Source organism: Musca domestica, unplaced genomic scaffold, assembly GCF_030504385.1.
Source record: "Musca domestica strain aabys unplaced genomic scaffold, Musca_domestica.polishedcontigs.V.1.1 4, whole genome shotgun sequence".
Lineage (NCBI taxonomy): Eukaryota > Metazoa > Arthropoda > Insecta > Diptera > Muscidae > Musca > Musca domestica.
Window position 1 is genome coordinate 15,551,460 of NW_026712328.1, and position 14,581 is coordinate 15,566,040.

The 14,581-nt window shown below is 36.6% G+C and overlaps 1 protein-coding gene across 1 annotated transcript in view; it reads left to right on the forward strand.

Moving 5' to 3' along the window:
* The window catches only part of LOC101896291 (uncharacterized), a 250,476-nt gene that overhangs the window by 168,792 nt on the left and 67,103 nt on the right, over positions 1 to 14,581 (forward strand). The window contains exon 3 of the mRNA XM_059126829.1: positions 7,913 to 8,066. Within this exon, the coding sequence (XP_058982812.1) occupies positions 7,913 to 8,066 (154 nt within the window). The remainder of the gene's footprint in view (positions 1 to 7,912; positions 8,067 to 14,581) is intronic.

Genomic DNA, 14,581 nt, shown 5'->3' on the forward strand with positions numbered 1-14,581 from the left:
ATATACAATAATTCCTATTTTTCCTTCAGGAGCGTAAACAAATTAATTGTATGGTCTACCACAACGAACAGCTGACCATGAGAAAAGCAGGAACACGCTAAATTTAGTCTGCATTCACGACTAAAAAACTGCAACCAACTTCAGATTGATGAAATTCAAGCGTGATTTCTTTATAGTTGGCTGGAAAACCACAAGTGGCTTTCGTTAGAGCACTCCAGTATTTAAATGTGAATAAATCTTTTGTGTCTCGTACTACGCTCGTTACCGTGGTAGCGTAGCCCGACGTCAAAGAAGTGGACGGAAAAAAACAGCAACAGCAGCAGAAATGGTTCGAAAAGTAAAGAAGTGACTTGATCGAAACCCTGCGTCGCAGTGGCCGAAAAATGGCTGGTGAGCTGAACATATTGCAATATTTTATTCGGCAAAAATTGAAAAATGAGCACGGGGTAAAGTTATTGAAATTCCAGAAAGTGTAAGAACTTACACCGCAACAGAAAGGGAATTGATTCAAAAGAGGTAAAGAGTTGCTTCGCTTGGACGAAAGTGGTGAATTGCCGAATTTTTATCCGATGAGAAAACATTCAATGTCCAGTAGTTTGTAAACAAACAAAACGATCGTGTTTACTTGCCAAAGATATCAGCTGAAAATGTGCATCTTCGGTTGGCCACCAGATTTCAAACGCCGACCATGGTGATGGTGTGGGCCGCCATTACAGCCGATGGTCGCTCTCCGCTCGTATTAATCGACCGTGGCCGAATATTATCGCGAAAATATTCTGGATGGTGTATTAAAGCCTTGGCACGCATATATTTTGCCCGCAGACCTTGGACATTCCTACAGGACTCAGCACCACCGTACTCAGCGCGCGCCACCCAAGAATGGCTACAAAATGAGTTCCTCGCTTCATCTCCGGATACCAATCCGTTGGACAATTGTGCTTGGAGTATTTTGGAAAGCAAAGTTGGCACTAGAACCAAAATACCGCAGAGCAACATTCGGGCATTATGGCCTTAATTCGTGCCAAAGGTGACCAATTCGAACAAATCTAATTTTTTTTACAATTTGATGGTATTTCCGACATTTTTTGCTTCCATTCAATAAAATTAAAAAAAAAAAATGTAAATATTATCGCGTTTGTCTTTGTTGCAGTTTTTTTATCTCACCCTGTACATTGTGCTTGGGTGTTATTAATTGTCATAGCAAATGCCAAGCGTACAGGAAACTGCAATGTTTTAAAGTTGAACGGCATATTTTTTGTTATTAGAGGTAGTAATACATGTGGACATACATGCATCCCCTTAATAATCGTAGCCTCGATTAAATTGTTGTGTCTTTTTTACTATTAGCCTAGTACCATAGCAAAGCGTTGTGGGTCTTTATAAAATAATATCCAAATTCCGTTACATATTTCAATTTTTTTTAAAAATTGGAGATTCATAGCGTGTTTGGTGCATCGAAAAACTGTATTCAAATCTGAACCGATTTCAATATAATTCGGTAAATTTATTTTTGTATAGAATTCCTTCACTGTTTCAAATGTCATTGAAATTGGAGACAAATAGCGTGTTTGGTGCATTACTTACACGAATTCGGACGAAAATATAATATATATCCAAATCTGAACCGATTTCAATACAATTCGGCAAATTTATTTGGTACCAAATCTCACCTCTCTGCCCGAATTTCATTTGAATCCGACATACATATCGCGTTGGGTGCATCAAATATGTAAAATCGGCCGAAAATATATATGGGAGCTATATCCACATTTGAAGTGTCTTCAACATAGTTTGAAAAATAAATTGTTGTAACAAATTCCGTTTCTTATTCTAAATTGTTGTACCAAATTCCATTACATATTCTAAATTCTATTGAAATTTGACATATATTTAGTTATATCCAAATTTGAACCGATTTCAATTTAGAAATTGGCAAATTTATTTTTGTACCAAATTCTGTTACACTTTTCAAATTTGAAAGTCCTATCCGTCCGTTCAATACAAAATCAATGCATACAAAATTTCAATTTTTTGAAGGCATCTCGAATTCTGTACTATATTTCCAGTTCCAAGTGGAATTTCAAAACTTGAAAATCTGGTAAGTAGTTTTTGAGTCTATAAATTACAAACAATCAAATGTACAAACATTTTCCTCTTTTATAGATATAGAGATAGCGATGAAATTTCAATTAATTTAAAAAATTAGAAACATTTTCGACCTTTTCAAGTTTCAAAATTATAATATTTTCATTTCTTTAGAAACATAATATGTATATTCATTTTATTTATTTTAAAGATTTAAATTCATACATATTTTGTTTTTAAATTCTTTTACCATCTCTGACAATATTTCATACTACCACCACCGCAATTCAACATAGACTAACTTGTTACCCAAATGGCAGACATATTCTTGATTAAAGTGATCCGCAAACACCCTTCGCGTATAGAATCACATAAACATTTGTTTACACCCACAGCCCACACCAAATACTGTCTGCCGACTGACTAACACACAAACATATATACATCTTACTTTTGTACAGAGGACATTACATTTGTTTTCTGACTTGCCATTACATAAGTGTAATTTTCATTTCCATTCCCATTCCCATTATCATTTATTTGGCAATTCATGCTATCAACACTTTGTCGTTGTGCCATTGGCTTGGCGTGTAAGTTCAGAGCATGCAGTGAAAGTTAAACTTTTAATTAAACCAGCACGAGCTTCTTTCAATAATGGCAAATAATTGAAACATCTGTGCACCGCACAACAACCATATGTTCCGCACACATATATCTGCGGTTTTTGTGGAAAGCGACAATTTAAAGGTGCAACAATGTGTGGCAGTGTCTTTAATTTCCAACAAAAGGCAGTTCTAAAACATTTTTTTTTTTTCAATAAAAACTAATTAAAACATGCGGTTTTATACTTTATCAAAGTATTTTACGTAATTAATAAAACCAAAAAATTAATTAATTGATTTTAGTTTATATTTTCATCTTTTAATAATAGAACCAATGCCTCTACGAATAGTTAGAACAATCCCGAATAGGAAAAGAAAAACACATCCAAGCAATTAGTTCAAATAGGGATGGTGACTAAGATTTAACTTTGGCTATATAAGAGTATAATAGTAACAACTGATGCTGATTAATATCTCTGGTACCTACCCTGCAAGTATTTCGAAGTGAATCTCTCTCCTGAACGGCATTTTTGCGCATCTTCTTGTCTGGAAAATATTCGATTGTTTGCACATAACAATAAGAAAACTACTGCTGTCTTCGTTCTATAGTCAAGGAGTTACTACTTCGTGGCACAACAAACGTTGTTTTTATAAAAACAACACTAATGGGATTAAGCCTGCAATTTTGCAACAACAATTTTTTTAAACTGCTTGCTTGAGGCGATCGATACTTTGGTATTTTTAGTGCCAACCTCTCTTTCCAAAACACTCCAAACACAACAGTCCAACGGATTGGTATCTGGAAATATTGGTGGCTATTGTGCGCTGGAAATGAAGCAAGGAACCTAATTTTTAACCATTCTTGGGTGGTGAGTGCTGAATGGTGCTGAGTCCTGTTGGAATGTCCAAGGTCTGCGGCCAAAATGTTTGCCTGCCCAAGGCTTTAATACACCCTCTAGAATATTTTCGCGATAATATTCAGCATTTTTTCTGATACCACTGTCGATTAATACGAGCGGAGAGCGACCATCGGCTGTTATGGCGGCCCACACCATCACCATGGCCGGCGGTTGAGTTGTGGGGGCCAACGGAAGGTGCACATTTTTAGCTGACCTCTTTGGCAAGTGAACATGATCAGTTTGTTTGTTTACAAACTGCTGGACAAGGATTGTTTTTTCATCGGAGAAAACCAAACCAAGCGAAGCAACTCTTACGCTCTTTGAGTCTACATTTTTCTGTTGCGGTGTAAGTTTTTGCACTTTTTGGAATTTCAATGACTTTACCTCGAGCTCACATTCCTATATTTGCCGAATGGAATATTGCGATATGTTCAGCTCATGAGCAATTTTTCGGCCACTTCGACGCGGGTTTCAATCAAGTCGCTTCTTTATTTTTCGAACCATTTCTGCTGATGTTGCTGTTTTCTTCAGTCCACTTTCTTGACGGACTACGCTACCAGTATCACGGTTACGAGCGATGCTACGAGACACAAAAGTTTTATTCACATTTAAATGCTGGAGTGCTCTAACGATAGCCACTTGTGGGTGTGGGTAGAGAAATCACGCTTGAATTCCATCACGAATAACTTTTATACCGGAAAATTCTCACCCTGTTTGTGAGCATATGTTTTGCCGTCGTAAGTAGTTATACACCGAATCTGGAACAATTTCATGGAAAAATGAGGCTAAAATAATCAGAATATCGTTCTATATTAGCTATACGAAAACGTTAACCGACATAGTTTGCATTTTCATGTTCTAACCATCGTCTACATAATGCAAACTATTGCGCCAATTTAAAAGTTCTACGTCAAATAATGTGGATCTTATCGCAATTTCAAAAGACAGACGGACGGACATTGGATTCACTTCCAAATGGGTTGGTAAAAAGTCAAAATACCGTGAAGTCGATGACATTGATTTCCTGCTACAGTAGCTCTTATTTATTCTGCCACAGAAGACAGAACCTACTACAAATCTACATACCGAATTTTAGGCGATTCCACTGAAAATGTGGCTACAAACAAAATAATACCGAATGTGAGGAGGATTTAAATTAAGAGGGCGAGAACATTAACCAATATAGACGATGATCCGCCACAGCTGGTAGAATCTATTACAAACACCAAGTACCGAATTTCAAAAATATATATTTTAGAAAATGTGATAAAAATCGCCAAAATACAAAATTTCGGGAGGTACCATTATTTTGGACTATAAGAAAACTTGGACCCACGTGGCCATTTACAAACTTAATCTGCCTACTGAAAAAATACACATTTACGTTAAATTGTAGCGTTCTCGTCTAAGAAGTTTATGCTGGGGGCTTAACAGAAAAAAATTAGCTCTCTGTCCTGAAAATATCTGAAAAACTAACATTCCCCCGTTTGAGTCCGGTGCCACCACCATTTGAAAACAACAATCCTACGGCTAGGACCTCGGTCGTAACATAACGGTGACTGATTAGAAGAGGTGCGCTCCATATATTAAACGACAATTTGTCAAGCACTCGAGAGCGATAGGGCGAAGCAAAAAGTGCTACGTCGTATCAGATCTCTTCCCAGCGAAGAGGCCTCGCATAGTTTACGATGGGTGATCTTGTAAATGTCATCCAAAACGCTAAGTCATCCAAAGCGTTGGTCCAAACCTAAGTCACCCAAAGCGTTGGCCGTCGGTATCTCAATGGCTATGTTGAAACAGCATGATACGCCAGGAGTTGAGTACCTGACAAATGTTCACAACCCGTCGCTAGCCACCCACATCGTCCCCGAGGCCTGAAAAATGGGCCGGGTGGTCCGAATACAGGTAAGATGCCCGCAAAGGTGAAACATACAAGCCAATTTCGGGTTTGTCAATAGCAAAGACTTTTGAGGCTTTACTTCTCCCCAGAGAAAGTTATCCAGTCGCCAACAATAACACGGATTCCGTCCACAACATGGCATTGCGCGCAATATCGTGTTTACTTGCCTAAGAGGTCAGCTGAAAATGTGCACCTTTGGTTGGCCACCAGAACTCAAGCGCCGGTGTGGGGCGCCATAACAGACGATGGTCGCTCGTGTTAATCGACCACGCACATCAGTCGAGGATTAAACCAGAATAAGCATTGTCACAGAACAATGTTAGTAGCCCTTGACCTATTAAATTCATTTGATATCGTCAACCACACCACACTGTTTGAGGATGTAAAGAAATTGAAACGATGGATAATCAACTGTGGACGTACGTGGAATTCCGGAAAGAAGAAGTTCAAACCCCGTTGAGGTTAACAGGGAGTTCCCCAAGGTAGGGAGATATCTCCGGAAATTTTTAAACTCTACCTTTCCGGAATTGAACAGCTATTCCGCGGAACTTGGCGCCTACTTTCAAGAGTGGAATATGAAAATATCCGCCACAAAATCAACGGTCTGTGGTCAGCTATGCAGCCCCAGCGTGCTCCGCAGTGGAAGAATATCCTTACCTGCCAAAACGCTTCCCTAAGAACTGTGACAGGGTGCCTCCTTATGACTCCAGTAGACCATCTACATAATTAGGTGAAGGTCCCTCCCGTAAAAAATGTGAGAAGTGCGCCTTCTAAGAACACCATGTCGAAAAGTGGTGATTTGGACTGGCCACCGCGTTCGCCCGATTTGACGCCGCCTGACTTCTTCTTGTGGGGATATTTGAAGTCAAAGGTTTACGTTAACAAGCCAAGGACCGTAGAAGAGCTCATGGACAACATTAGTGAAGAAATAGCCGCTTTTCCGGCCGAAATGTTTGCAAAAACGATGAAAAATGCAGCAAAAAGGGCACAATACGACATCAACGCCAGAGGCGGCCATTTGAGAGATATCATATTCAAAAATTGATGTAAACAAATCTACTTGGAACAAATTAAATGATTAACATTGCCAACCGCCAAATTTTTATTTTTTCTTTGATTTAAAAAAAAAAACATGGGTCCGTCGAATATGGGCTACCCTGTAGTCGTCTCAATCTTTCCAATTTCCCAGCCGAACATACCTCACTTACTTCAGAATACCTCTCATTTGAAGCATTTTAAAGGTTTCGAACCTAAAAGTATGCACTACAACATTACCGTCTCACCATTTTGCTTACGATGTCGTTAAGTCCACTTTTCGTCTATGAGAATATAATGACTCAGTTATATATTTAAAGACTACAACTTTTTGCTTTACAACAAGGTGTTAGGGACATGTCGCCAAAAAACTCATTTCAATTAAACAATAAGAACAACAAAAACATTTGTTAAAAAATACTTCATTTGTATTATGTTATTGAGTGCGATAAGATTAAAATTATTTAATTTTGCTTCAGGCTTACTATAATTGTTTTACATAACATTTTTTCTGCTAAAAGTGTTTTTTTGTTCGGTTTATGTCTTAATTTTCACATAACAAAAAAAATGTACATTAACCCTCCCCCCTCATATATAATGCTCAACCAGGGACATAATCTTTAATCTTGAATGAAAAATTTAAGCGATTTTTACCTATTCGATTCAATCATCTCTCATCTGTAACAAATATTTATTATGCGTATTAACGGATTACGGCCAAAGACCAGTGAAACCCAACATGAAAACATGTTAAAAATATTAAATTTATCATCATCGAGAGTACTTAAGCCGCGTTTAAATTGAATTTTGCAACAAAAATGCAAACACACACACATGTACACAGCTGCACGGGAGCACCAACAGTCGTTTGGCCTGAGTTTTGTGTCCGCCTGAGTACATACTGTCTCTCTACTCCTCGCCGTAGTCGTCATCTTCTTCGGCTTGTGTGAGTGTGTTTGTGTGCTGCATGTGAATGCATGGCAACCATAGCCTGGCCAGACACATGCCATGCCATCAGTCTGCCACAAAGAGACCACACGAAACATGTATCGCATATCAACACCCATGTATGGCGAGAGCGGCCAGTTGCTGCAGCAGTAGCGACAGCAGCAGCAGCAGTTCAGACCCAAAAGCAAACCAGAGCGATTTGCAGTATTATCCTTTGATACCCAGCTGAAGTTATGAAATAGCAGCCATATTTTCACATTTTCTGTTCACTAGTTTTTTGCCTTTGTGTGTATGTGTGTGTGCATGTAAATGAGTGTGGGTGTGTGTCCGTGTGTTTGTGTGGGAGAGTTATTTTTGTGACTACCACTATTCCCTTTACTTTGCTGATTGGCAAAGAGCTTTGAACACAACATCGTAACTGTATGAATTTGTTTTCCTTTCAGATGTACACCTGAATCATGCACTGTACCTTACAAATCTATCCGTCCCTCGCATAATTGATGCATCACAAAAAGCGAAGCTCTTCTGCAGCTACAGCATTGGAAACAATACGCTCAACTCGGTTAAATGGTACAAAGACGGCCAAGAGTTTTTTAGGTAAGTTTTCCAATTTGCTGTTGGCAAGCCATCATAAAATGTGGATTATTCAATACAATTTTTTATATATATATATTTTTTTTTTTTTTTTTTTTGTTGCTTTGGAATTTGTTTATGCAATCATTTTTGTGCAAACTTTTTCTATAAATAACATTCAATCCATGTCATGTATGGTTGTGAAATATTTCAATATCATTCGAATGTTGTGAATTTGAAGAGAATTTAAAATGGGTCTATTGGGTTGGATTTGAGACGAGTTGGCAAGTTTGTGCAAGAATCATACCTACACTATGATGGACAAATGAAAAGTATAAAGATTTATTTTATAGCATTAAAAACTTATTAATAAATAGCATGTGAAGAACCACGAACTTTGAGTGCAACGCAATTATGTGCTTTCCCTAAGTATTTGTAGTCCACGTACACAAAGAACCGTACTACTTTGCAATAATATTAGAAACTTGTAAAATAACAATTAAAGTCTACAAGGCTTAAGTTTGAATGCAAGATTAATTTACAGCCGGAGGAAACGAAACCTATTACAGTTGTGTCGAAATATATGACCACGAATTTCAGATTATTAAGCTCGTCTCGAGAAAAAAATACAAAAATAAAACCAGTAAAGAAAGTCTTAAAGTCGGGCGGGGCCGACTTTATGATACCCTACACCACCTTGCTAATTTAGTAGAGCTCCACATAAGAATTAAAAGTTTTATGGGAAAATTCAATCATATACGCTATGATTATAATTATAATTTAAAGTTCAAAGGACTAAATATGCCGAATATCTTTTAAATTCGGAATTGTATTGCCCATTTGGTGCACAATTAATTTAAAATCGGATAAAAATATATATGGGAGCTATATCCAAATCTGAACCGATCTCGATAAAATTTGGCAAAGATATTTCTGAGCTGTATTTGATATATTTCCCTGAATATCGTTGTTACGGAGTGTATATTACTGTTGTGGGTAACAAATATAACAAATCGGATGAAAAATATATATGGAAGCTATAGCTATATCTGAACCTATCTTCACCAAATTTGACATACTAGCTTCTAGACTCAATTCGGTCGTAAGTACCGAATTCCATCCCATTTGGACAAATATTAGACGTTTGATGCACAATAAAAGGTAAATCGGACGAAGTTATATATGGGAGCTATATCCAAATCTGAACCGATCTCGATAAAATTTAGCAAATGTATTTCTGAGCTGTATTTGATATATTTCCCCAAATATTGTTGTTGCAGAGTGCATATTACGGCGGTGGTGGACAAAAATAACAAATCGGATGAACAATATATATGGGAGCTATAGCTATATCTGAACCGATTTCGATCAAATTTGGCATACTTATTTTCAGGCCTAATTTGGGTGTATATGCAAAATTCCACACAATTCGGGCTGATATTACACGTTTGGTGCACAATAAAAAGCAAATCGGACGAACATATATATGGGAGCTATATCTAAATTTTGACCGATTATCTCCAATTTCAATAGGGTTCGTCCTTGGGCCAAACAAATGATCTGTGCAAAATTTCATCTGGATCGGGCAATAAATGCGACCTGTACTTTGTTTACAAAAATACATGGACAGACGGACAGACGGACGGACGGACGGACAGACGGACGGACGGACGGACATGCATAAATCGACTCAGAATGTGATTCTATGCAGATCATCAAAAGGAACTATGGGTCTATCTCGTTTCCTTTTGCCTGTTACAAACAAATGCACAAAGACATAATACCCTGACCACCTTGTGGTGTAGGGTATAATTAAAACAAATAAGCAAAGGCTATAGCCGTGTGTGATACCCCACAACACTACAATATATTGGAAACCTCCTTAGGGTTAAACCCATTTTTGTCAATTTTTTGAATAATGCAATACAGTCCTGCACAAATGTTACCCTTGGTTTTTGACCGGCACATCTGCTCTATATTTACCCCTCTATGTCTTGCTTTCAAAATGCTACACTTCTGCCTTGTCCTTAACTCTCTCTTCATGCAAAATTCTGTGTCGGTTGGTATTTTTATTGTGACCCGTACATTGTACCCATTTTGCTATGCACCCGATATCTTGGCTATCTGTAGCACTGTAACGGCCAGAAGTAACTTTTAAATGTATTTGTGATTTCGCTGTGATTAAAAATATTCGCGGTTTAGTTTGATTTCTCAGAATTTTTATTAACCAAGTTCAGTTGTTGAATCAAGTTTATAAAAAAGATCAACTGTCATCGTTCTCAAAAAAATCTTAATACCAAATAACGGTTATACATGTGTGGTCATATCGATCCACTTTTCGGAATAGCCCCAATTGAAAGGTGACTGCATTTTTGCCATGTTTCTTTCTTCTGTTGGCAACTTCCGCTTAAAATAAAATTTTAATTTTTTTAGGCGTCAACTCGAAAAATAATCAACAAAAAATTAATCTAAAAATAAGGAGTATTTTCTGTTTTTTTTTTTTTTTTTTTTTTTTTTTTTTTTTTTTGGGAAAAGATTGATTATTATTTTCATTTTATTTATTTTTTTTTTTTTTTTTGATATGAAATGAATGCTAAGTCTTATTTTCTTTTGCAACCTTGAATTTTGATTAAGAATATTTTTGTCTTTGACGTCATCCTTCTAAAACGATTCTTTGTTTGAGATTTTGAATAAACAAACACAAAGCACGGCTTTAACACTAAAGTGTATCGTATCGTTGATATATATATAAAATTCTGGCGTTAAGATAAGATTTATAATCTTGACGTCTGAAAATGTGCACCTTCGGTTGGCCAACAGAACTCAAGCGCCGGCCATGGTGATGGTGTGGGCCGCCATAACAGCCGATGGTCGCTCTCCGCTTGTATTAATCGACCGTGGCATCAGAATAAATGCCGAATATTATCGGAGGGTGTATTAAAATCATAGGCATGCAAACATTTTGGCCGCAGACCTTGGATATTCCAATTGGACTCAGCACCATCATACTCAGCACGCGCCACTCAAGAATGGTTACAAATGAGGTTCCTCTCTTCATTTCCAGCACACAATGGCCACTAAAATCTCCGGGTTGCAATCCGTTGGACTATTGTGCCTGGAGTATTTTGGAAAGCATGGTTGGAAACAAAAGGTACCATAGTGTCGTTCACCTCAAGCAAGCGCTTCGTCGGGAATGGACCAAAATACCGCAGAGCAACATTCGGGCAGCGTGTGACGGTTTCATTGGCCGTTTGAAAGCCATAATCCGTGCCAAAGGTGACCAATTCGAAAAAATCTAAACTTATCCTAAAATGTGATGATATTTCCGACATTTTTTGCTTTCATTTAATAAAATTTAAAAAATATGTAAAAATGTATGGCGTTTGACTTTGTTGCAGTTTTATTATCTCACAATGTATATTCTTGATCGGAATAAAATTCTATGTCGATTTCCGTCTCTCGGTCTGTGGAATCACAGTAGCTTCCGAACGAAATGAAGTAGGTTGATAAAATTGTACTCAAATTTGTATTATGTCTGCAAGACTTTTGGTATTGAAAATGGGCTATGTAGGTCCACGTCTTCGTATAGCCCCCATATAATGGCACCTCCCAATGTTCGGTATTTTGACGATTTTAGCGACATTTTCCACCGGAATTTTGGTATTTGAAGTTCGTAATGGATACTACAGCCTACGACAGAAACTTGTGTGTGCAGATCCACGTCTTCGTATAGCCCCCATGTAATGGCAACTCTCGATATTCGGTATTTTGATGATTTTTGCGACGTTTTCACCGGAATTGTTTCAAATTATGTATCTGAAATTCGTTTTGGTATAGCCCCTATATCCACGTTTTGGTATAGCCCCCATATATTGGGCATTTCGATGATTTTAGCTTCATTATTAACCAATTTTTTTAAAGTTTCGCATTTGAATATTGTAATGGCTTATGACAAAAGTTGACTATGCAGGTCCACGTCGTCGTATAGACCCTACAGCTACATTCGGTATTTCTACATTTTTAACAGAATTTTTAACGGATTTTATTGGTTATTTATTTCTTTTTTTGAGAATTGTAAAATTTGTTTCAAATGGTGGAGGGTATTTAAAGTTCGGCCCGGCCGAACTTACAGCTTTTTTACTTGTTTAGCTCTACTCTCATAATTTGGTGGATTTTCACCGTATTTATTTTTTTGTTGCACAGTGTAATAAGCTCAAAAAGATTGCTTTATATGTGTATAACACTAGAGTTAAACACTCATTTTATGTCAGTAGAGGGGTAATTGCTACAACTTGCAGTGGCTACCAAATGGTTGCTGGTTGAAATTAATTTAACCATTTTTACTAACTTATAACCCAAAATACCAACTTTAAATAAATTTGATTGGCTATGTGACTCCCACGAAAGTAATGAGTCTTCTAAGTATTAAACATATCTTGAGATTGATTGACAGAGAGGCTCAAGAGTGGGTCTGATATGACAGTTGATTTCACCTTTTCAATGAATTTATAAAATCATGTTAACGCGTCTGTTGCTTGGACATTGAACATCAACGACATGCCCAACCGCTCTAATAAATTCGTTGTAATTTAATGAATTCATGCTCGTACATATTGCATATTCAACACAGTCTGTCACATCTAGGAAAACATAATTAAATTTCAATTAACGACAATTGATAACTGTGAGATATCATTATATGTCTGTCAATCTATGCAATCTGTCAATACTAATGCGATTCGATGCAACACGATACGATGCAATTCGATTCGACTCGATGATATCGAATGATTTAATAATAACACTAATAAAGTAGTTAAATCTAAAAAACCCATCAAAACCAAATGCCACGTTCGCAATTGTTAGCCAACTGTTTAATGGGTTTTAATTGCAGCTGCATTACCAATTTTGTTTTTGGCATTTGCCGCAGATATTTCATTTATGATCATCGTGAATTTGTTGATGACAGATAATTAAATTATTCCTATATTGCATTTAAGTGCATTTAAATGCATCGTCGGATGGAAAAAATGTTTGCAATTTGACGTTAATGAAATATAAATGGACTTTTATTTAATTGAAACAAAAATTTTATGGACTATTTAAAAAATGAGTAGAAGAAGAAGAAAAAACAATAAAAAAAGTTTGCGATATAATGTGAAATTATCGATGCAAAGTGTTGTGCCAGAATGAGTAGTTTTAAATGTGGATAATTTGAATTATCGGAATAATACCTGAAACCAGTATTGTGGTTAACCATTATACACATATACATACAACATATTACAAAATGCAATACAAATTTGCATATATATACTCTGGAAATTTAACATTTACCATCTACCGTCAATGGCAAGATGTTGAATCCTCTGAAATGTGGTAGTGGAGCGTATGTAGGAATTGTTTACAAGATTACGTACGAACAGATATATAATTGGTATTTTTTTTTTTTTTGCACGCGAGCTATTAAAATTTCACGATTGTGTACTCTACTCAATCCAGTGCACTATAGCATTGATAACAAAAAATAAAGCAAAATTCTTGAAAAAAATCATTATTACATAGTAGCATTTCTTTTTCTTTCCTATTTCAAATATTATTTCCTTTGAACTTAATATAAAAAAATAGAATCTTTGTGGTTATGAAAGTCAAACGAATTCTAAAGTCATTGGATTTTCAACGAATGCAATCTCGTTTTTAGAACCAATACATATATCCGGAATCAAATGGAGACCGTCCGTCAGAAACACAAACAATATATTCAATTAAATCTCCAATTGTTGTTGGCCGGTTGTTCATCCAACAATTGCCTTTCATCGTAAATATGTACCGAAAGGAGAGAAAAGGAACAAATGTTAGTCTGCCCGAATGGGGGCATGACTCAATTTATGCCAATTCAAATGCAAGACAATTGAAATGAAATAAAACGAACGAACGAACCAGCGAACGACATTATCAAACGAATTGTACAACAAATTGTATAAATAAAGTAAAACCGAGCAATTTAACAAACGATATGCTAATAAAGAAGCAGCAGAGAGACATAACAAATGCCGAACGAAACGAAAATGCATGCAATGCGATTTTGCCATTTGGAAAATCCTGCAGACGAGAAGCGGCGAAAACAAACACAACGCCCGGAAACATATGAGAAGATTATGCAACCAACCATGTTCCAGTTACAAAAACTACAACAAAATATGCTAATTGGAAACGGCACAGTGAAATTGTAAGCTAGAATATTATAACGTTTAGATTGTTGATGTTTGTCCTCCATGTTCATGCCATAGAATGTCCCAGTAGGAAAATTATCGACGGACGAACCATTCCAGTTCAGGCATTTTAATTGAATTTTTTTGATTTCCTCAAATGTTGATACATCGGGCTGCTTAAGGGGCTATCAGATGTAACTTGTCTTACATATCTACATTTTCGATAAGAGAGTTTTTAGAACATTTTGGCGGCTAAAATTTGAAATCGAATATAGCTAATCAATATATGAGATTTATATATTAATATGAAACGATTATCACTAAATG